The 24,699-nt window shown below is 38.5% G+C and overlaps 2 protein-coding genes across 5 annotated transcripts in view; one reads left to right on the top strand and one right to left on the bottom strand.

Moving 5' to 3' along the window:
- vav2 (vav 2 guanine nucleotide exchange factor) overlaps positions 1–1,649 on the top strand; it is a 192,148-nt gene extending 190,499 nt beyond the window's left edge. For all 4 annotated transcript variants that reach the window (XM_054612385.1, XM_054612383.1, XM_054612384.1 and 1 more), the window contains one exon: positions 296–1,649. In XM_054612385.1, coding sequence (XP_054468360.1) covers positions 296–343 — 48 coding nt within the window. In that variant the 3' untranslated portion in view covers positions 344–1,649. The remainder of the gene's footprint in view (positions 1–295) is intronic.
- Positions 967–23,453, bottom strand: vsig8a (V-set and immunoglobulin domain containing 8a). Its single transcript, XM_054613106.1, has 9 exons — positions 23,360–23,453; positions 21,356–21,531; positions 20,313–20,517; positions 16,997–17,149; positions 15,103–15,225; positions 13,165–13,306; positions 8,693–8,822; positions 3,475–3,673; positions 967–1,004 (listed from the first exon to the last, which is right to left on the bottom strand). The coding sequence occupies exons 1-9, from the start codon at positions 23,451–23,453 to the stop codon at positions 967–969; spliced, it is 1,260 nt and encodes a 419-aa protein (XP_054469081.1).
- Positions 23,454–24,699: the final 1,246 nt, after the last annotated feature.

The following is a 24,699-nucleotide window of genomic DNA, read 5'->3' as shown; positions in this document are numbered from 1 at the left end:
CCTTCAAGTATGTTTTTTTAGAACATACATCTGAGCAGTGCACTCATCTGGAAATAATGCACATCTTCTGGGCGATTAGAGTGTTCAGAGTGGCCTTGGTCTAATTATTAGGCATTGTATCAGATTTAGACATTCATGCTGCACATACAATGGATTACCATCCATTTTCCCAAAGTGTTACCAAACATTTATCTACCTGCATGTACAGCTGAATTAGATGTTAAACGGATTCTAAATTGACTTTATTAACATCCCTTGTTTACATTAACACACTATTATCACTTTTATGTTTCAGATTGGATGGTTTCCCTCAACGTACGTGGATGAAGAAGGAGTTCAGTAAGGCTTGGATGTTTGCTGAACAGCTCCCTTTAAATCAGGAACCATCTTCAATCAACTGCTCTCAGAGAAAATGACTCACTCCCTCTCCAGGAAAATAACACAAGGAAAAAAAGAACATTTTGTTGTTGTTTTTGCTGGATACTCATTTTTCAGTCAGTGTTTCTACCATGTTTCTCTATCTTCAATTATGCATCAGCTTTGCTTATGTTTGTACATTTTTTTATGTGGCAGGGTGTCCTGTTTAATTTCTGTACAGGTAGAGGGAAAAAATGGCTTGTTGTTTGTCAGCCTTTGTGTGCTCTGCAGATGCTTTATTGAACTGACGACACATAAGAAACTGACCGTGGATAGCTTGAAAAAAGCTCTCCTTTGTTGCAGGTCCATGCAAGGTGAAATAATTGTACAGTATAGATAATTTATTGAAAAGAGATTATTATCATTACTAATGATTATTGTGGGGAAGTTTATTTTAGCAGCAGCAAGGAATCAGATGAGAAATACTCAAATAAGAAAGGAAAAAAAAGACAGATACTCTGTTTTAATGTTGCGAGATTTTGCCTTAGTTGTCATGGTTATGCCTTGTGGACTGACACCAGTGGAGGGAATCGACTTTGTTGGCTGGTTTTACGTCTCCATGTATGCATGTGCCCATGTGCGGCCCACTGAAACACACAAATACACAGACCAATGTAAAGTATGGTGCCTTTGAAGAATGGTCGTTGCTTACTGAACCTCAACATCAGCCAGTAGAGAACAGTGCCATCACCAAAAAGATGGTTCGTCCACATCCAGAGGACTTCACCAAGAAGGGGAGAGGCACTTAGACTAAATACTAGGGACGGCTTGCCTCCCGAGACCTAGAAAACAACATGGGGAAGCATTAACTTATTCTAACTGGTGACTGGATGGACTCACAGAGACAGTCGGGCGCTTTTATAGCCAACAACACATACACTGTTCACATCAATCTTGGCATCACAAGTCAATGGGTGCTATCAGCTGGATGCAAAAGGGAAACATCATGACATTCCACTGGACAACCACTTCACACTTTTAAATCTTTATTGTTTGATTTTTTTTGCACAAAACCAAGGTTTTCTTTTGTTGCAAGAACTGGACCATTTATCATTTGAAGCCAAATTCAGCAATGTTTTAATGTCTGCATGGAGTTTGTTGGATTGTTATGATTTTTGTACTTTGCCTTATTTTTTACAGGTTGTCAGGTGACTGGATCCCCCCTGCCCCCAATGTTAATCATTTTTCATGTATGTAATCTGGTGATGTGCAGGATGGTGAAAATTAAACAGTGTCAGAAGACTTTTAATCTGATTGAAAATTGAATGTGGTAATTAACATGAGTTGAAAGGAGAAGTACTTAATCATTTTGTGATTTATTTTGCTCAGTGTTTCCATTTACTTCCAGTCATTTCCTAGTGCCATGAATACAGATTCACTGCCAACTTTCTGTTCTAGTTATACAGAAATTCAAATATTTTTGAGCCTGTTAGCTTTAAAAGGGTGATTGAAATTCTGTTTACATTTAATTTGATATACAGTATATGACTATCTTTGTTTATATGGCCAAAACCTTTAACCTTCATATTTTCATATCGCTTGCAGCTTCCACTGAATATTCTTTTCTTAAGTTTGAAAATGTCAAATTACACAAAATAGAAGAAAAAAAGAAATGCAGTACGAAAAATTTGGAATTTACAGAAAGTAGTTGCTTTTATCAAGCTAAGACTGTATTTTTGCTAAAAATTGAATAGAATAAATGATTTGAATAATTTGATCTAACTCATATGGCCCACTTAGAAGAACAGAGCATGTCATCTGTAGCTGGTTCACGATTTACGGAGCAGAAGATGCTGATATGTTTAGTTTGACTGTCTATTATTATTATTAATTATAAATTATTATAAGTTAGCCCACAGCACCGGAAAACAAAAAGTCCTACCACTGTGTGAGACACGCACATGAATACTCTACGTTATCTAGAATTATGGGGAAAGAATCTAGTCACTGTTTGTGTAGTGGACAAAGTCCCATTGCATGTGGCTATTGATATTTCAACTCCTGTCAATACAAAAAAAACGGGCACTTAATTGCGTATTTGGTTGGGTATTCCAATTGCAGTCCATAATGGAATAAAAATTAGTTTTTTGGTTAAATTTGAAACTGAATAATTTTGAAACTGCTGTACAATGACAATCAAATGCATGTTGAATTACATAGATAGTCATAGCATAGTATATCCCAAAAAGTCAGGAAAAATCATGATATAGTAGGTCGAAAAAAAGAAAAAAAATTTGAAGAAAAGTTTCCAGTTTTTTTTAAGTTGTTGTATTGTATGTCCAAAATGCCATTAAAAGTCACAGTATAGTATCTTGAAATAAATCCTAGTATAGCATGTCAAACAGACAGAAAGTATAGTGTGTCGAAAATATTCATAATATAGCATGTTGAAAAAAAGCTAAATATCTTGAAAATAGGCAAACAAAGTCATAGCATACTATTGAAAAAAATCACTAACCGTGATAGTTAATTATGTTGAAAAAAGGTCTCAGTATAGTATGTGGGGAAAAAAGGCATAAAAAGTAGGTTGAAAAGTCACAGAAAGTAACTCTATAGTATGTCCAAAAAAGTCTCTAAAGGTCACAGCATTGTATGTGCTAAAATATCATTAAAAAGTCCTAGAATAGTATGTTAAAAAGTTTTTTAAAAGTATTGTGTAGTATGTTGAAAAATATAATAAAAATATCATAGTGTTGTATGTCAAAATAAGTTAAAAAAAGTCATAGTATAGTCTTTTGTAGTAAGTCACAGTAAAGTGTGTAGACAGGTCATAGTGAAGTCGAAAAAAGCATTAAAAGTCATAATTTTGTATGTCTTAAAAAAGTTTATAGTATGTAATAGTAAGGTATGTCTAAAATAAATTCATGGTACAGTGTGTCGGAAAAAGTCAAAGTATAGTATGTCCAAATAAATCATAAAAAATCATTATATATTATGTCCAAAACATAGCATAGTATCCCAAAAAAGGTCATAGTATAGTATGTCGAAACAAGTCATTGTATAGTATGTAATAAGACATAGTATATTATGTTGAAAAAAGTCATACTATCCACTCACCCACTCCCGCTCCCGTGATCACATCACCCCTGTTCTCCAGAATCTCCACTGACTTCCCGTCCCACAATGGATCCAATACAAAGTCCTGCTCCTCACTCACAAAGCCCTCCATAATCAGGCCCCCTCCTACCTCACAGACCTGCTCCATCACCACACTCCATCCCGACGGCTCGGCTCCTCTGATGCCAACCTCCTGTCTCTGCCAGTCAGGACCAAGCACCGGACATGGGGGTACAGAGACTTCTCAACATCTGCCCCCTCCCTCTGGAACTCTCTCCCCAAACACATCCGAGACTGCAATGATCTTTCAATGTTCAAATCAAAATTCACCTTTTCAGAACTGCTTTTAATGTGTGACGAATGCTGAGTGTTTTAGGTTTTTAGTGTGTAGCTTTTTAGACGATTTTAAATGTCTGTAAAGCGTCTTTGGGAACTTTGAAAAGCGCTCTATGAATAAAATGTATTATTATTATTATTATTTTAAATATAATAGTATAGTATGTCGAAAATAGGTTGTTAAAAAGTCATAGTATAGTATGATGAAAAAGTCAGAAAAGTCATAGTATAGTATGTCGAAAAAAGTCATAGTATAGCGTGTCGAAAAAAAAAAAAAAAAAAGGCATAGTATAGTCTGTTGGAAAAAAAGTCATAGTATAGTATGCTGAAAAAGTCAGAAAAGTCATGGTGTTGTACGTTGAAAAAAGTCCCAGTATAGTGTGTCGAAAAAAGTCTTACGACTCCTCCTTTCCACGAGGGGGTTTATGGGTACATCCCAAGTCTCTTATTTGTCGTTTCCTCGCTCCTCGCTCCTCGCTTGAACCGGAAGTCGTTTTGTGCCGCCATATTGACGACTGTCCCAAAGCTCTTATTACAGCACCGAGGAGCGAGGATCGAGGAGCGAGGAGGGATAACCGAGGAGCCATGAGCGAGGATGCACGAGAGCTTCCTTCCAGGAAGTGTTGTGAGGGCCGACACGCCCCCTCATCGTTCATCTGTTATCTGATTGGACGCTGCAGCCCATCGTACTGATCTGATACAACTCATCATCACTGGAGTTTAATAACAGAGTGATGACAGATCACAGATTGAATGGATTAAAAAGTGATTAATGATTACTTTGTTTCATTATTAATATTACTACAGTGATGATTACTTTGTGTCTTTATTAATATTAGTACAGTGATCATGTGTGCAGACATAAAATCAAAAGTCTCTCCAGCTGTTAAAGCTGACAGCTGATCAGCTGTGATCTGCGGCCGCCGTCATCAGAAACAGACGTGGCTTCACGTGACGCTACAGAGGAAAGGACGTCTCATGTCTCTTAAAACACATTTCCTCGTCTCCTCTCTCCTCGCCTGGTTTCCTTGCGTCTCTCCATGCATCCCTGATGGGCGGGACTAAGACGCAAGGAAAGGACGCAAGTGAGGGAATCGAGGAGGCAATTTAAGAGACTTGGCATGTACCCTGTGTCTTGTTTGCTGTCTCCTCTGTCTTTCAGGAAGTTGATCGTCAGCTGATGAGCCACACCTGTGCCTGGTTAAGTCGCAGCTATAAAGACACACCAAATGAACATGGATCACTGGCTCTCTTCCCTGATTGCTCCTCCTTGTCTGAACAGCTGCTGTTTAGTTTAGTTTAATTCACACAAAAGTCATAGTATAGTATGTTGAAAAAAGCCATAGTATTGCATGTCAAAAAAGTCATAGTATTGTATTATGAAAAGTCATAATAAAGCATGTTGAAGAAGTCAGAAAAAAGTCATAGTAAAGTATGTTGAAAATTCATAGTATGGTATGTCAAAAAAGTCATAGTAAAGTGTCACAGTTCTTCCTCCATACTGTCAGTAGCTCCATACTCCCTGTCACTCTGTCTCACTCACCTAATTGGCTCACTCTGTTCACCTGCCTGTCACTCTCTCTCAGTTCACTCCGGCCACTCCCAGTTCCACTTCCAGCTCACAGCCCAGCCCTCTCTCTCTCACCACACTCTCCCTCACTCACCTAATCAGCCTCATGCAGTGCACCTGTCTGCCACACCCACCTCATCAGCACAATCCCTCTCACCTGCTCACTCTGCTGCACCTACACCCTGCAGTGTTTAAACCCCAGTCAGTCACACACTCGCTGCCAGATCGTTTGTTGCATTTATGTCAGGCCTTCCAGCAATTTCCTGTGGACTGATTTCCCGTTGCCGACCCTGCCTGCCTGCCTGCCTGCCTGCCTGTCTGGACTTCCCTGCCTTGCCTTTCCTGTGCCCTGGCCAACGACTCAGCCTTCTGTCCCCTACCACCGGATTCCCCTACCTTGCCTTTTCCTCGGTTAACTGCCTTAGCCTTCTGTCCCCGACCCCGAGTTTAGCCTCCGCTTCCTCTGGTTTCCGTCTGCCTGATCCCCTGCCTGTTTCCCTCTGTGAGTCTGACCCTGCCTGTCTGCCTGCTGTGTGCTCAGCTTTGAATAAAGCTCCAGAACTTTATCTGTCTCCTGGTCGGACTGCTTTTGGGTCCACACCACATCCGTGACAGTAAAGTATGTAGAAAAAAGTCATAGTATAATAATAATAATAATAACTTTATTTATATAGCACCTTTTTAAAAACAAGGTTTACGAAGTGCTTCGACAGACAAGCCAGCAAAACAGTGCAATAGAGGAAACATTAAGAACAATCGTTCGGATAAAACTAAACAAAGAAACGAAATGAAATGACAATCAAATAAACGTGTGTGTATATGTATGTGTATATATACACGTACGTATGTATGTATGTATGTATGTATGTAAAATAGTCCTAGAAAAAGTGTCATGTAGTTTGTTGAAAATTTGTAAAATGCCCTTAACAATACAATATAAAACTTTTGATATACAATTGTATGTTATATTTACAATATACTGACATATGTTATCTTATTAATAACTATATCAGCTTATCCATCTGTCTAAGATTTCACTTAACATATTTGTTTTCATATACAGTATTCAAATTGCAAATCCACTGATGCAGTGTAGGAGTCATATATTTCAAAATGCATTTTTTTTTAAATGCAGAGGCTACTGTACATAAACAGATTTGATACTGTGCATGACTCATCCCTGAACCTTTTAACCCCCCTCTCCAGCTGCAATGTTTTTTTGTTTTTACCTTGAACACGAGTAACTGACAAATGTGAGAGAAACTATTGTCATGGATCAAATGATAAATGCCTTGACGTCCCTGTCCTATGAGCTTTTCACTATAATGCCATGTTCATGTGAAGAGAGTTGAACTCCTGTATGTCACAGATATGGAGAAGGATTGTGGCTTGAAGTGCCTCTCTGTCTCTTGCACCCAACACTGTCCTCCCACGCTGACATTGATCCCATTTCAATATCTGCTTCGAATGCATGGAGACTGTTTTCAACTGCATTTGAACGCTTGTAATTGTTTATATGCAAAAGGAGAAGTCCTGTCAGAGGTGTCGAGACAGGAGGTCAGCTGCGGAACATCGAAGCTGGAGCAGCTCCGGATTCTACATTCTGATTTCCGCATCATGCTCATTGATTTACATCATAAGTGGACCATAAGTGCGAGATACAATGTCTCTGCCCTTTACAACTAGTAACAGAGTTTGCATTGTTTCAGCCCAGGAGAGGAATCTCAACAAAAATATCAGCTAGAAATGTACGAGTGAAAATGTGTAAATTACATACACATTTGGATGGTGGAGTTGTGGCCTAAAAGCCATGTCTACCATTTGAAAACTGTGAGAATAGTCTTACTAAATGACTCGAGGCAACATAAAAAAAAAGTATAATTGGCCACTAGTGAAGCTATGGAAAGTATTTCTCTATAATGCTGAACACTTTGGATAGAGTGATATGGAATAATGATCTTGTCCAAACGTTACTCTCTTTTAAATCTGAAATAACAACAGTCTACAGACATGTCAGCAGCTCTGTGAGGCTGTAGGCACAGTTGGCCTTTGAGCTTAATGTCAGCGTAAAATGACAATGCTAATATGCTGATGAATAACCATATTTACCCTCCTTGTAAGTAGCAAATGTAAGCATACTAACATCCTAAATTGTGTTAGCATAAAAACATTAACTCGTCCATCTAAGGACGACGTATATCTGTACAAGATTTCATTTTATTTTGAAAGTGTTAAAGTATATTTCGAATGACTGTTCTTATGTTTGATTCATTTTTTTCTTACCGAACCAAAACCATAAACAGATTGAAAAGTCTAAGCAGCAATTTATTACTCAATGCAAATATGCATATCCTGCAACTTATTTTGGCTAATTATTGTACTTTATTACTTACATGTATCTGTTCTTACAGTAAATGTTTTTTGAAATACCTTTGCCTAACATGAAGCATCCTGAATAGTCTGTTTGAAAGGTGCTTTATGCATCAACTTGCCTTGCTTTGCCATGAAGAAGTAAACTGAAGTATTAATAGATGAGATGTTTTGATCACTACCATTTTGTTCTAAGTGGACTGTTACAATTGGAAGTGGCCTCGGCAGCTTATGCATCTGTTAAATCTTTTTTTTTTTTTTTTTTTAACCCTGTATATATTCACAGGCAGGGGTCAAACTGTGCTGCCTGCCTGCTGCTAATGATTAAAAAAAAAAATCACACTAGAGAAAATGAAAAGATTTTTCTAGCTGTGCTATTTTTTTTTTTTTTTTATATAAACCTTGCCGTAAAAACATACTTGCTGTTCTTTACCAGAACTGGTGTTAGTCTTCTACTATTTGGGGATGTCAGAATTGTTAATTGTGTGAAGTTTATATTTGTTCTCCACATAGTTAACCCAATACTGTTTATGCCATGTGTCGGTAGCTAATACCCTGAACTAATGCTTATAACAATATGCCAGTAATTCAAAAGCTAAACTAATGCACCATCAAAAAATTCTCAAAGATACCATGTCATTTTCTTTTAGTTTGAATTCCAAGGAATTTTGAAATGTGACCTGTCATAAAAGGAGGTAAAGTCACAGGGAGATGCTTTTATTTGTATTATTTATTTATTTACATGTGTGTGCAATGCAAATATTTGCGCTTTTAGGGGAGATCCAATGTTTCATTTTCAAGTTTCAAACATCAAGGTTAATTTATTGGCATTCTACCAGAAAGGGTTGCACAACGAAATGCAAGTTGTAGTCCCTTTATGATACACAAGAAAAACAAAACAACGTGTTCATGGCAGAGTGTGGAGGATGAGTTGAGTTTCACAGCCTGAGGAGAGGAGCTGCTCTGTAGTCTGGTGGTGCGACAGCTGAGACTTCTGTAGCGCTTGCCAGACAGCAGCAGGGTGAACATGCTGTTTCTGTGGTGGGTATTGTCTTTTAGAATCCTTTGGGCTCTGAACAGGCACATAAACTTACACATATCACTGATGCTCAGTAGATGGGTACAAATGAGAAACTGGGGACTTTTCTCTCGCTGCAGAGCCCTCCTGTCCTTAGTCATGCACGGATCATTTTCTACACATACATTTAAAATCAAGTCAAAGTAACCTCCACTGACATTGAAGCCTATTTATTGGGTGTCCCCCTTCTTAATTTTGTTATTAAGCATTTTATTAGTTCTGCATTTCCAATCAAACTAAACACGTGTCATGAAGATACTGGACTAAACTTAAGCATGTAAGGCAAAACCTTTAAATTCAGCTTAAGGACAGGGAGTTTAAAGATGTAACAAGCCATTATGTTTTCTTTGTTTGGATGAGAAGATTTATACCACTCTTCTCTCTGATGTAAGACTACAGGCAGCAGCTGGTTAGCTGAGTTTAGCAAAAAGACTGGTCAGGTGAAAACATCTAGCCTTGCTCTATCCAGTGGTAAATGCACCTACCAGCACCTTTAAAAGCTCACTAATAAACACATATTTCATTGTTACCTTTGTATAAAAAAGGAAATGTAAAAACAACAATATGCCGATCTGCAGGGATTATGAGTCAGACAAGTTTTTCTCGATGCACAGCAACTTCTGGAGTCTGCTTGTTGCCTGGCCACTGCTCAGAGCCAAACAGTTGTCAGGCACATAACCCCCAATACACGTCAAGTTGTTGGTAGGCAGGTAGGCAGATGTTGCTGTTTTAACTGTTTTCCTCTTTCCAGTCTTTATGCGAGGCAAAGCTATTGGTGTCCTGCCTGTAGTTTAATATTTATTGGACATATATGAGACTGGTACCAATCATCTAATCTAACTTGCTGTCAGAGAGTTAATAGAAGTATTTCCAACTGTCAAGTGTGTTTCCAGATAACAAGTCTTAGCAGTAAACATATACTTTTTACAGTATTATCTTGAAACAAAAATAATTGTTTGCAACATAAGAGAGGATGAATTGCAGCATTGTAACATAGTACTAACCAATTTTGACTTCCAAAAGGTTTCATGTGATTTTCAAGGTATTACACTGATAGTAGCCTATCATATTTGGAAAACATCAAACTATAACTAATTATTATCAGATTATTATTCTCACCATAGTACCATTTTTAATTCAAATATTGCACTGATTTAACCATTGCTTTTTTTTGCTGGTTACCATACTGTTACCAAACTATTGCTAAACTATTACTAAATAGTTTTATTCTTTTCCAGTCTGAGTTCCCAATCATTGTCCTGTGATTTTGGCCCCATATTACCATGTTACATAAATGCTATCAGGTATACCGATTGTTAATACTAAGCTATTAACAGTTATTCCCTACTTTCTATACCCCTACTTCTGGTGCCCCATGCTTGGACCACATCCATCTTTGGCCTTCGTTTTGATCACAACTACATACCTGCTAAGTTTCATAACTGCATTTTGCACAGTTGTGATGCTATTGTGTTGACAAAATCAGTCCACAGACACTGGCAAAGTCTAAAACCATTTCTGTGGTAGTACAAGCTACAATATGTGTCTCCAGGACTACATTTTTCCATGATTACACAAACACACACACAGAATCACAAGGTGAAAACAATGACAGCACAATGCTGTCACGACTGGTAATTAACTAGACACACAATGGCTGTACCCAGGAAATTAATTTTAAACTCGTAAAGAGGACTTCTGAGATTGTTCTGAGATTTAATGATTTGCCAAGAATGTTTGTTGACACGATGACAGCCTTTCATGTTTCCAACTCTAAAGAAAGACAGAGAAGAGCAACAAGAAGGAGTTGGCAACTTTAAATAGATTATAACAGCTTCAGATGAGGCGCAAAGCAGAATTTATGTTATTCACAATGTCAGCATTTATATTTGCATCAATAAACCTGGAGAAAATCAGTTTGTAAAACCTCAGATTTCAAAAGGATTTCATTAACTTGTTCTGCACAGTGTGAGGTCAAAGATCAGCATAACTTAGAGTATAGATGAACACAGAGAAATAAAATAAAACCCCTAACATTTTATATACAGTGGGGGAAATAATTGTTTGATCCCTTGCCGATTTTGTAAGTTTGCCCACTGACAAAGATAAGATAAGATAAGATAAGATAATCCTTTATTAGTCCCGCAGCGGGGACATTTGCAGGCTTACAACAGCGTAGAGTAAAGTGCACACAAGAGACATAGTAGAAGAAGACAAGCTAAAAAATAAAAAATAAAAATAAAATAAAACAAGTATTATAAATAAGCAATAAAAAAACAAAAAAAAAAACAGTAGAAAAAACAACAATAACTGAAATGAACGATCTATAATTGTTATGGTAGGTTTATTTTAACATTGAGAGACAGAATATCAAAAAGAAAATCCAGAAATAATATAAATTGATTTGCATTTGATTGAGTGAAATAAGTATTTGATCCCCTAACAAAACATGACTCAGTACTTGGTGGAGAAACCGTTGTTGGCAAGCACAGAGGTCAGACGCTTCTTGTAGTTGGTCACCAGGTTTGAGCTCATCTCAGGAGGGATTTTGGTCCACTCCTCTTTGCAGATCTTCTCCAAATCCTGAAGGTTTCGAGGCTACTCGTGGCAACTCTAAGCTTCAGCTCCCTCCACAGATTTCCTATGGGATTAAGGTCTGGAGACTGGCTAGGCCACTCCATGACCTTAATGTGCTTCTTCTTGAGCCACTCCTTTGTTGCCTTGGCCGTATGTTTTGGGTCATTGTCGTGCTGGAAGACCCATCCACGACCCACGTTCAGTGTCCTGGCTGAGGGAAGGAGGTTGTCGCCGTAGATTTCACGGTACATGGCCCCGTCCATCCTCCCCTCGATGCGGTGAAGTCGTCCTGTCCCCTTAGCAGAGAAACACCCCCAAAGCATAATGTTTCCACCTCCATGCTTGACGGTGGGGATGGTGTTCTTGGGGTTATAATCAGCATTTCTCTTCCTCCAAACACGACGAGTTGAGTTGATGCCAAATAGCTCGATTTTGGTCTCATCTGACCACATTACCTTCTCCCAAGCCTTCTCTGAATCATTCAGGTGTTCATTGGCAGACTTCAGACGGGCCTGTACATGTGCCTTCTTGAGCAGGGGGACCTTGCGGGCGCTGCAGGATTTTAATCCATTACGGCGTAGTGTGTTACCAATGGTTTTCTTGGTGACTGTGGTCCCAGCTGTCTTGAGATCATTAACAAGTTCCTCCCGTGTAGTTCTGGGCTGATCCCTAACCTTTCTCATGACCATCGATACCCCACGAGGCCAGATCTTGCGTGGAGCCCCAGACCGAGGGCGATTGATGGTCATTTTGTGTTTCTTCCATTTCCGAATAATCGCACCAACAGTTGTCTCCTTCTCACCGAGCTGCTTTCCGATGGTCTTGTAGCCCATTCCAGCCTTGTGCAGGTCTACAATCTTTGCCCCGACGTCCTTAGACAGCTCTTTGGTCTTGCCCATGGTGGAGAAGTTGGAATCTGATTGATTGATTCTGTGGACAGGTGTCTTTTATACAGGTAATGAACTGAGACAGATGTCTTTCATGAGATTCAGAGTACTTTCTTAAAGTGAAAGGACTAATCTAACCGGTATGTGGGAGCCAGAATTCTTGCTGGTTGGTAGGGGCTCAAATACTTATTTCACTCAATCAAATGCAAATCAATTTATAACTTTTATATAATGTGATTTTCTGGATTATTTTTTTTATATTCTGTCTCTCACTGTTAAAATAAACCTACCATAACAATTATAGATCGTTCATTTCTTTGTCAGTGGGCAAACTTACAAAATCGGCAAGGGATCAAATAATTATTTCCCTCACTGAGTGTCTGAAATAAAACGTATCTCTCTCTGTCTGAATCTTTGTTGTATGCACATATTTCTTTCCTGGTTTTAACTTAGGTCTGGGATTTTGCTTCTATTTTTATCTTAATTGCTTTGCAATGCACTAATTGCCTGTTTTATCCATATGTTTAAGATAAGATAATCCTTTATTAGTCCCGCAGCGGGGAAATTTGTTTATACTCAGTAATGTTTTATCCATATGTTTATACTCAGTAATGTTTTATCCATATGTTTATACTCAGTAATGTTTTATCCATATGTTTATACCCTTTAACACAAACAGACAAAACTACTCAACACTTTCAGAGCCAGAAGTTTCCTACTCATGGGACTTTTGGTTACAAAATGATCAATGGCAGACACTTGACAGACAGTGTGTGTGATTTGTTCCCTTTCTGCAGCAGCTTACTTATTTAACCGTCAAGCTGCCACCATCTTTAATTGCGTCTTGCTGTCCCCGCAGTACTGTTCAGTACAGGATGTCATTTGAGAACTCCTTCTCAAAGTGATATCTGTTGCTCAACTTCCAATAAAGGATCCCAATGAAGACCAGCAGGATGAAGATGAGGAGTAGAGATCCCACAAAAGTGCCGACTATAACCGCTGCTCTGTTTGGGGCTGTAAAATCAACATTAATAACAAGGAATTATTCTCACAGAAGCTTTGTGGTAGAAAAGAACAGAGTGTAAAGAATCTATCAAACAGGATTATTCTTATTGTCAAGTGCAGTGATTATTGGCTTTGTTGGCTCATGTCCTTTTAAAATGGAATAACATCTCTTTAACACCTCAATACTAGAACAAACAACAAAATTTGTTTTTATTTTTTACAATATAGATTGTCAAATTAAAATGATATATTGTTAAATGTCCACTTTTCATGAAATCGATTTCATGAAATAAGAAAAACAGCCTTATTTTAGAGGAGTAGTTCAACATTTTGATAACTAAGCTTATTTGCTTTCTCACCAAAATATAGATAAGAAGATGAATACCACTGCCATCTGTATAAAGCTATTGCCAGCAGCCAGGTAGCTTAGTTTAGTACAAAGACTGGAAACAGGGAAAAAACCTAGCCCAGCTCTGTCCAGAGGCACAGGAACAGCACCTCTAAAGCTTTCTTATAACCACGTATTCATTTATCTTAATCTGTACAAAGTTGTGGTTTCACAGTGGATTTTACACGTGTCAAATTATTTCGAGGCTTGGCACAGTAACTTGCCGGATTCTCTGCTGGTTGCAGCCCCACAGTGATGACAAGACTTCAGACATGTAACAGGACTATTTCTTGGTAGGGCACAGTATATATACACATTTTTCTTGGTAAGAAAGTCAATAAGCGTATTTCCCAAATGTCATTATTTCTTCAAAACTTTGTGATAGTGCATCTTTATGTCTTCCTCTTATTCAATTACTTTGTTAGGGTTTTCTTAAGCCTTAGATATATATGAACTGTCAAAACCCCCCAAAAAGTATGGAGATAAATTGATTCAGCATATTTATCTGAAGGGGTAAAATGATCAAATACATCACCAAAAAAATGTTTAATTCTATAATATCTAGTAAATCATATTGCAACCTCTGTAGGTGGGGTCATGAGCCTAAGGGTTGGAACCTCTGGTTTAGCACAGCATCCTGCACTTGAAACTAAATTAATTAATGAGTCCCTGTCTTAAGCCAAAAATCTGGGCACTTGGACAGTAAGTTATGGACTCAGCAAGATGGAACATAAGGGGTCTGCTCCACAGATCATGAGGCGCAAAGACAAATTCATTTTATGGATCCACAAAATGCAGATAGATTGGTTGAGACTAAACCCAGAGATGATTTATTCCATAAAGATATACTGAATCACTCTGTACTCCCCCCTGGTGCACTTTTAGTCACCAGATTTATTCGGATGTTATACATACGGACTGCCCTCATAAAGAATTCTTGGATTAATTTATACCTTTTTATACGGTGCCAACTAAACAAAGCTGATCAGGTGCTTGGGTCCACCTGTTTTTCTTTTGCTGCCTTTTTCTCTGAATTACAAAAAAATATTTCACAAGTAAATAGGGACTGTCGACATATAAGGTAGAGGAGTATTTTCAGCATTACTCATGTAGGACTATGTGAGTCAGTGATAGGGAATGGATGGTAAAAAATGTTTTTGTCTTCTGTGAATAAAGCGATTTCCTGTGACCTTATTCTGTCATCATTAGACAACGTAATAACGAGAGCATACTGATGTTACGACGCACAGTGATTTAAGCCCTGTGTGTGAGAAGTGGAGCAATGATGAGATTGTGGTGCAACTACAAAGAAGGAAAGACTTGAGAGGATGAAATCTAGGTCTCTCATGGTGGCATGTGTGCGTCATGCGTGATGCATGTGAACAGGAGTGTTCTGTGTGGAGGTGTGTTCCCTTACGTTTCTTTGCTTTCAGGTTGATCCCGCAGTGTTCAGCTCCAACAGCATTGTTCGCCTCACAAAGGTAGAATCCTGCGAAGCTCTGTGAGTGATTGGTAATTCTCAGCTCCCCAGTCACGCTGTCTGAGAAAACACACACCCACCAACACAGATTAAGACATGTACCATGTGTTGTATATTCAAGCGGATACATCAGACAGGGATGCTAGGAGGTTTCTCTACAAGCAGAATAGTTGAAGTGATACATACTTAAAGCTTGTTGTTTATGATTTGTTACAAAATTGTCACCTAAAAATATGAGAGCTGCTCACACGTTTTTATGTCTGCATGCTGCTAAAATTTGTAGTGCCCATGGCTGCAAAAGGACACTGATCACAGTAAAAAAATTCATCAACATTTTGGGAAATGTTTTGTCTAATGAAGAGCAAAGAAGAAAATGAGGAGAAAATGCAAATGATCTTCTGATTATGCATGGTCATAATATTTTAATCTTGCATTTTTATTATCTTCATCGGATTTTCAAAATCAGATCAATTCCTTGATTATTTTACCTTAATCTTTATCTTTTCCTAAAATAAATAACAAGCACACTGCGTACCAATGGCATAAATATTGAGGGTGCAACCGGGGCAGCTGTACAGGAGCGTTGAGGCTTTCATGGTCCTTAAAGTCACCATCCTACATTACATTACATTACAGTCATTTAGCAGAGGCTTTTCTCCAAAGCGACTTACAGTCAGTAGTATGTTACATATCATTCACCCATTCACACACTGATGACAGGCTACCATCAAGGTGCCACCATCAGACTCTAACTAACATTCATCATCCAGTCCACACCGATGGCCTTCAGGAGCAACTTGGGGTTAAGTGTCTTGCCCAAGGACACATCGACTGCCGAAGCCGGGTATCGAACCACCGACCCTCTGATTGGAGAACTACCTTGCTCTCCACTACGCCACAGCCGCCCCAATATCACATCAAGAGTCTCTGTTCACAGTGCATCTGATACTACGCAGTCCTTCTACATCATGTAAACAATCCCCATAGACTCGGCTGCTCGCTTGGATCAGACTGGAGATGTAACCACTTATCTATCTACATTTTACCTTTTTAAACAGAAAAGACACATTTTATATTGTGAAATTTTACTGGGATCCACTGAAAATGACATACAATATAGTCAACAGGAAGTAATAAACTTTGAGCTCCCTGGTGATCTCTCTCAAGTCATCTCACAGAGCTGCATCATTCTCATATAGCACATCCAAACAGAAAAGGAGCACTTGCTGAGCACAAAGACTGTAGGATGGACTTTAAAGTGATGAGCAGACGTTTCTCTTTGTTATTAAGGATTGTTATCAGGAATTGAAAGCCATAGCAATGTAATTGTCACCTCTCATAATGTCGGAAAATGCGTACCTTCTGTAATCTCTGTCTATGATAACACTTGGCCTCTGAGTCCAGGGCATCCTTTTGAAATTAGCATTAACAAATATGGTGCCTCGCCTGCTGTCCGTCTTGTATGCTCTGCAATAGTCAGGAGTGGTTGTGTGTGTCCGTGCGTGTGTGTGCGCACAAGCATACGCTTGTGTTTGGGTGGTGGCCCAAGGGAAGAATTTGCACCAGAGCTGATCACAATTATGTAAGGCTGCTGCAATGAACATTAAACAATAAAAGGGTTTTCATTGAGTTTTGCTCATACAGCATTCAATACTAAAACTTGCACAGACACACACACACACACACACACACACACACACACACACACACACACACACACACACACACACACACACACACACACACACACACACACACACACACACACACACACACACACACACACTTTGATCTGTAGTAGCATCATGACATCAGCAGAGGTCACACTTACTCTGTGTGGTCGCAGCAGGGATGGGGCCTGCACTTTCTCTCCTCCACCTGTATTTTAAGGGAGTGGAGCCTTTTTCAGACTTGCAGTGCAGAGACACAGCCTCTCCGACCAGCTCCCCTCCCTCCACCCAGCACTTAGGCACAGATGGGTTCGCTGAAATCACAACAAAAACAAATGAAAATCGCCATTCCTATCAATTCATGCTGTTTCAATGTCCTTTTCTCTGAAAACATTTTATCTCTCCAGCTTTAGAATGAAATTGGAGAAACCATTTGATTTGGGCTTTTACAGATTTACACATTGTATATGTGTGAAACAAACACTTTTTTCATTACACATTACACATATATATTAAAAATAGAAATCTTTATAGAATTCAAGCCTGAGGAGTTTTGTCCTGGTTTGGAAGGTATAAGAGCACAGAAATAGGTATTAGTTAGGGTGTAATAATTACATTACAAGATATGCTTGGAAAGAAAGACCTGAAGGTCCACAACATTTCACACATTTAAATGCATTCACCATTGACATCATGAAAAAGATTGTTTATTGATATGTGAGTCTTTGCTACAGATTATCATTCAACATATGCCAGTTTTCATCAAGGAATTTAATTCACTTAATCTGACACAGCTTTGAAATTTAGCAGTCCTACTCTAGGTCAGACACAACATAATCAGCAAAAGTTGCACAAACTGAGGATTTTTTTAAACTTGATATCGCTGTTTGGGTATTTTAAAGAAAAAAAGATGTACTGTTGAGGTGAATTTTCACCATAGGTACATTTATTTGACACTATATTCCATCCTTTCTGTTTAGATTCCACAAGGCTCCTGGAAGAGTTTTCTTTTTTAAATTTTTTGCTATATCACGCTATAACATCTTTGTAAGAGGTTATGTAATATAGTTTCCAGTCATAGAATCATAATAAATTAATCTGCCAATGAGGTGAGCTCCTCCTCCACCCCAGTTACTGCTCATGCTTTTCAAACAAGATGAGTTGGACTAGAATCAAGTAAATTACTTTAACCCTCTGGCAAATTTTTAAATTGAATACACTGACAAATGGCTCAAAGTGAGGTGTCCTTTTAAATCATAGTCCCCTTTTTTCAGTCTCTCATCAACTCAATCTGTATCTATCAGTTACAGGGAAACATCGAACTTTCCAGAACCATCTTCCTTCAGTTAATTAATTGAATCACAATGGTCAGATTTGTGACCACAGCTATCCATATCAATGCTCCATCATGAGATGAAGCAGTTTCATGTGCTGCTGAAGACTATGACATGCAGGTAGAATCTCTAGAAAAACCTAGAAAATGGACCATGCAGATTAAGATTGTTTGATCAAACTATTTGACCATGAAACAGTGAATGGTGGGAAGCATCCTAATACAGAGAGTGGAATTTTATTGTCATTAAATTAACCGAATAAAGCTGGTTTAAGTCCTATTTATCAGATCGATCCCAGTTTGTACTCTGTGTGTGCCAAAGTAAGACACGCAGTTCCACAAGGTTCTGTGCTTGGACCAATTCTGTTCACCATACATATGCTTCCTTGAGGCAATTATTATAAAAAAGAATCCATAAACTCATAGTTATGCAGATGATACCCAATTATATCAATCAATCAATCAAGCCAGATAAAATCAACCAGTTAGCTCAACTCCAAAAAACTGGATAACCTGCAACCTCCTGATGTTAAAATTTGACAAAACAGAAGTTATTGTTCTTGGCCGCCAACACCTCAAACATATATTATCTAACAATATGGTTTCTTGAGATGGCATTGCCCTGTCTTCCAGCACAACCATGAAGAATAAGTTATCTTTTATCAGGATCATGTCCTTTAACTCCCATATAAAACAAACTTCAAGGACTGCCATATTTTCACCTTTGTAATATTGCAAAAAACAGCCCATTCTGTCCAAAAAAGTACAGAAAATTGTTTCCATGTAGTTTTTTTACTTTGAGACTAGATTTTTGCAATCCTGTTTTAATAAGTCCCTTTAGACTCTCCTGTTGATCCAGAATGCTGCAGTACTTTTAATGATGAAAACTAGGAAAAGAGATCATGTATTAGCTTCTCTGCAATGGCTCCCTGTAAAATCCAGATTATAATTTAAAATCTTCTTTTCACCTAAAAAGCCCTTAATTGTCAGGCACCATCATATTTTAAGGAGTTTGTAGTACACTATAACCCCACTAGAGCACTGTGCTCCCAGAATACAGGGTTACTGGTGGTTCCTTGAGTCTCCAAAAATAGAATGGGAGCCAGAGCCTTCAGCTGCCAAGCTACCTACCATTTTCAAGCAGATATTCACGTCATATTTAAGAGTAGGCTTAAGACTCCCCTCTTTCTTTAACACTTATAGTTAGGGCTGGCTCAGGCATGCCTTGTACCAGCCTCTAGATATGCTGTTATAGCCATGAATGCCAGGAGACCTGAAAATTAAGCATGAAATGAAGTTGTCTTCTTCCCCAGAGTGTGCTATTACTACTGCTAATACATCTATTACTATTCTCTTTATATGCATTGTTTTTGTCATAGGGATTGATTATGTTGTAATTTTATTATGTTGTTCATTCTTTGGAAATTACATCTATTACACCTCTGCCCATCCTGGGAGAGGGATCCCATAATCAGTTGTTCTCCTTGAGATTTCTTCCTTTATTTTCCCTGTTAGAGGGTTTTTCTTTATCACATGCAAGGGTCCAAGGACAGAGCATACCACATGTGGAAAAAGGTGTCAGAATGGTCAGAAGAGGTGATGCTTGTTCGTGATGTTTTGGTTTGGACCAAGGAGGGGAAAAAACATGTTTTCACATGGCAGGGATATTTTATTATTAAGCACCAGGGATTTGAAACATTTTCAAATTTGACCTGAATTTATGGTGCAAGATCTCATCAAGAGAAGGATTGTTGTTTTTACGAAACAAAATCTGACTGGTAAAAGCTTTTTGTAACAGCAGACACCGAGAGAGCAATTATCTTAGTTTTCACTGACATCCATGCGACCTTGAACAAAATTGACCTCCACAAACCACTAATGGATACAAATTCATTGTGGTAATGTAGTAGTAGTCTTAAAAGATGAAAGCGTGCCTGGTAGCAGGTACATTTAAATAAGCTCTGTGGCAAATTGCAAATGTAATGTATACTGGCATGTGAAAAGGAAATGTAACCTTTATTGATATAGGCAACTCAAAATGTTAAAAGTGAATGCGTGCAGCTGCCTCCTCGTTTAAACTAAACAGTTCTGTATTCGCCAAAATGATGTAGTCAGGTACATTTACTAACCCAAGGATGTCTTACCCATTACCACCAGCGACACCTTGCGCGAGTCGACTCCTGGTGATTTCCTCACTTTACACTGGTAGGTAGCACTATGAGCAGGGGACAGCAGAGCGATGGAGATCGAAGCGTCGCCCATTGAGGGGTCAGTAGCAGCAAAGCTAAGCCCTTTTGCAAGAGCATGATTACCATGAATGTATGTTGTTCCGCTGGTGTAGGACATGAGCTGAAGAAAAATAGAAGGAGTCAACAAGTTAAATTCATGTCAACTAGTGTCCTAAGAACAAGCCCTGAGAAGTCCCACCAATTTTATTATAGTATATATTAAATAATGTTAGCAAGATAGCCTTTTAAAGGTGCCTGCCTAGCACCACATAGTAGAAAGACAAAGATTGTCTGAGCAAGAGGGAAAATCTCACAATTAAGGAAGAATATATTATTCTCTGCCCATGGAGACTAATGCAGAGAAATAAATAACAATGTACACTGTTCTGGAGTGACATTGATCAGTGGGTCAGAAACACAGCCCCAAATGAACGCTAACGTTGCCCTGCATCTTAATGGAATGATAATGTTGTTTATTGTCTGCTGGATGTATAAATAGGCAATCTTTTTTCAAACACATTAACATACAACTTTATAGCGTGATAATAGGTTAGGGCTTTATGCTTGTCTGCTTTTCTATAAGTTCTTCTGATTACTACAGCTCTAAGTTTGCAGTGGATAAATGTTTTGATTCATTTAGAATAACGGGCTGGTAAAATCTGTACTGTTTAAGTGTTTGACTGCAAAAAAGCATTTCCATTTGCTTAACCAATTATCTGCACTGGTCACTTGTCTAAAGCAAGACATATCAGGACCTGTTTAATTATTGTATTGACTGTGATTAAATGTCTGCCGCAAAGGTGAGGGGAAAAAACCTCTCAAGTCTCCAACACTAATGACTCGTTTCATTTAAAAGGCAATTTCATAATTATGGAATTCTGCTTTACAACCTCAATATATCAGACCCTATATTTATACATTAAGAGTACAATATGTACTATTCTCATCCTGCTTCTTACCATCTGATCTTTCTGTGTGGTGTCTGGACTGACCGCAGACCATTCGATGTCAAGTTCTCCGCTGTCAAAAGGGCTTGGTGTGTAACTGCAGGCCAAAATCACGCTCTCTCCCTCTGCCTTTTGGATGGTCAGCGGGCCTGTGGATGTCACCTGCATCCCTTGCGCACATTTCAAGTCTTGAAATGAATCCAAGAAACATATATACATATTTATTTCTAAATCCCTTAGTGTAATCCTCAAGGATACAAACCATGTTTTCTTATCCAGCAAGCCTTTTTCCACATTCATGGAGCTACAGTTTATGGTACCTATGCACCCAGTTTAATGGATAAATTGAAAGATTATTCAGATTCTTTTCTCCCACACAAACATAATAGTTGCAGCCAAAAGTCACACGGCTATTTTAAAACAGGACAAAATGTATATTGTAGGTACAATAGAGCTCAATAAGCAGTGCTCCAGAGAAGGAATAAAACAGAGGTCAGGTATGAACAAAATAATCATACACAGCTTTTAACGTTTTTCTACAAGGTCCTTCATCCTATGTTTATGCTGCAGGTCAAAACATCTGAAAGGGGCTCTATGAGGAGGGAGTGCAATGAAATACCTTATAGCAAGATCCGCAATTGGGAGCATTTTGATTCAACAGTGCTCAACATGTTAACGGCGAACTGGCAGCCCATAGCTTACAATGCTAGCAGTGCTAACCATGCCAACTAAAGTTAAATTGCGGACAGAGCTCATAGTGTTACCTGAGGGCTAACGGGAGGTAGGGTGCAACGCTTCTGCGACCCATTCATCAGCTGTTACCACTGTATGAGAGCAGTGAAGGGAAGTGATCTAACCAGTAGGGCACGCTCACAAGCACAGACCCGCATTAAAAGCAGATCGGAGTAGCTCGGTATTAAAACTCCCTCTCCCTCTGTGTTAAAGTTGTTTGCTGCTTTATTAATGTTAAGAATGTTAAATACAGCTCCTTTAAAGTTTATTTTTGTATTCTTCATTTTAATTCATAAAAGCTCGAATTAGACTCAAAATGGCATTTCAAGAGTAGGTGGCCTGGAGAAAATAATTATGGTGATGAGGAATTTGAGTATTCAGTTTCACTCAGGTGGTCTTATTCCAACCGTTGAATGTTTGTATCAAAGAAAGGATTGGTAATCTTTGTTCAAAAACCTTTTTTGTTATATTTGTTAAAATTATCACTACATCCCGACAGCAATCAATATTTTTAATGCTCTTCAAGAGCTCTGACATGAAAAAAAGCAAAACATCTTGTATCTGAGGATGTCGCAGGACTATAATAAACACGTCCAATCATTTCATTTAGCACAAATAAAATGATTGGACAGGCTACCCGCCACCTACCTTCCTATCCGCCCGCACTCTGACTGTGCACCCATTGCGCATCACCGTACTCTTCCACAAGCTGCTAACTTGACAGCTGTGAGGACTAACAATAACAATGTTTTTAACTGTGGGGGAGTTCCTTTGGAGGGAGGCCTGAAGGAACAGGCTGTCAGTGTTGCCAACTTGGTGACTTTCTTGCTAGATTTGGAGTTGGCGCTGCTAACTATTTTCACTGGAAAAAAAAGAGTTTATGGCAACACCAGGCTGGTGTTTGTCTTGCTAGATTGTCAAGATTACAAACACTATCTTTAATGTACAAATAAATAGAAAAACTTTCCCTTCATACTACTTTATATGTTTTTTAGAGTAGATGTGTATTTGAGATCTGCAGTTCAGTCTATAAGTCTACCCTGAAGAAAAAAGAACATATGAGCTCAAATCCCTGAAACATGAGGGAGTCATCTTGAGCTTACATCACCTAGGCCTGCGGCTCAGTAGCGTTCAAAAGAACCGAGCCATGGGGGTCTCGATCAGCATATCTGGAAAGATGCTTCATTCAATGCCATGTCATGAAAAAACTGATACGATAGTGGACAGTCACTGTTTCTGTATGTGTGTGCTTGTATTAATGTGCTTGTGTGTCTGTATTGTTACCTGTGGTCAAGAGACTTGCAGTGCAAAACAAAAAGACAGACAACCAGGGCTGGAAGAAAGCTGACCTCAAACGACTGCAACTGTCTCTGAACATACTGGTCCTGTTTTGAGATAAAATCATGGACATCAATTGTCAAAATTACAACAAAAAAACTACGATAAGTGTACAGTACAGAGGCTTCAAATTAATCACAGATGAAAATCTTTTTTAAAACTGATAAGAATTGGAGACAAATATAGACAAATTAAAAAGAAATGCAAAAAAACATTCTTTGGAACAACAAGCTGTTGAGGAAGGTTTCTACAGATATTACCTGAAGGCAGATACTACTTCCAAACGCCTGGCAATGAAATGTAAAGGCTCAAGCAGCAGCTCCTGCTTTAAAGTGAACTCCTCCTTAACCTCCTCATTACCACTAAGCCTACCGATTGGATGTTTGCTTGACCCGTTTTACCTGTTTACAAGGGGGTTTCCTTGGTGATCCCATTCAGCTGCTAATGTTGCCTTTAACACCCACTGACTTTTCCAAATACCTGCACTTTGTAATTACCACAACATCAACAACTAAATGAAACCAAATTATTTAAAATAAGATTTAAATCAAATCAGAATTAAAAAAGGAATTCATTGCCCTGGTAGCTGGATAACAATAGCAATCCATTGGTAAACAAGTGAAACTGGTGAAACAAATATACAATTATATGGGGTGTCTAATGACGGAAACTCAGGGTGCCAATTTGATGAGGACTAAACTGTAATGAAAGCAAAATATTTGCAACACAATGCTGCTTTGACTATTGGCAATACAATTTACTTATTTGGTAAAAAACATCAAAAGAAATTTAAACTAGGAAAAAAACTCAGATTTAATGAAGATCAACTGCCTTCACCTGCGCAAGGAAACTTACAGCCACTGCAAACTCCTTCTTATTTGTTGGAAACACAATATACCACACACCACTTGGCACTCCTCATTCGTCAGATGTCTGTGCCTTCAAAAAATAAGGAAGACAAAGAGAGCGTTTGAGGTCTCAAGTGACAAGAAACTGGTTGTTCAGCTAAAACACACAAGCCTGCTAGGTATACATTACCAAGATGTATAAAAAAAGGCACAGAGCTTATATCTGTGCCAGATCTACAGTGAAACAGCTTTTAGAAATGAGTAACGGTGGGGTGTCTTTCAGCAGGTACATGTAGAGAATGTATTAATGATAACCATAAAAAGCCTTATCTCAATTGTATAAAAAAATATCACTAAATGCCAAAATAACACTCCTTTAAATCTTCATCTGTATTTTCTCTTTCAGTCACCACATGTATTTCACAAGCTTTAATTTTT

The sequence above is a fragment of the Anoplopoma fimbria genome, chromosome 14 (genome assembly GCF_027596085.1).
Source record: "Anoplopoma fimbria isolate UVic2021 breed Golden Eagle Sablefish chromosome 14, Afim_UVic_2022, whole genome shotgun sequence".
Classification (NCBI taxonomy): domain Eukaryota; kingdom Metazoa; phylum Chordata; class Actinopteri; order Perciformes; family Anoplopomatidae; genus Anoplopoma; species Anoplopoma fimbria.
This window is presented reverse-complemented; position numbering and strand designations above follow the sequence as displayed.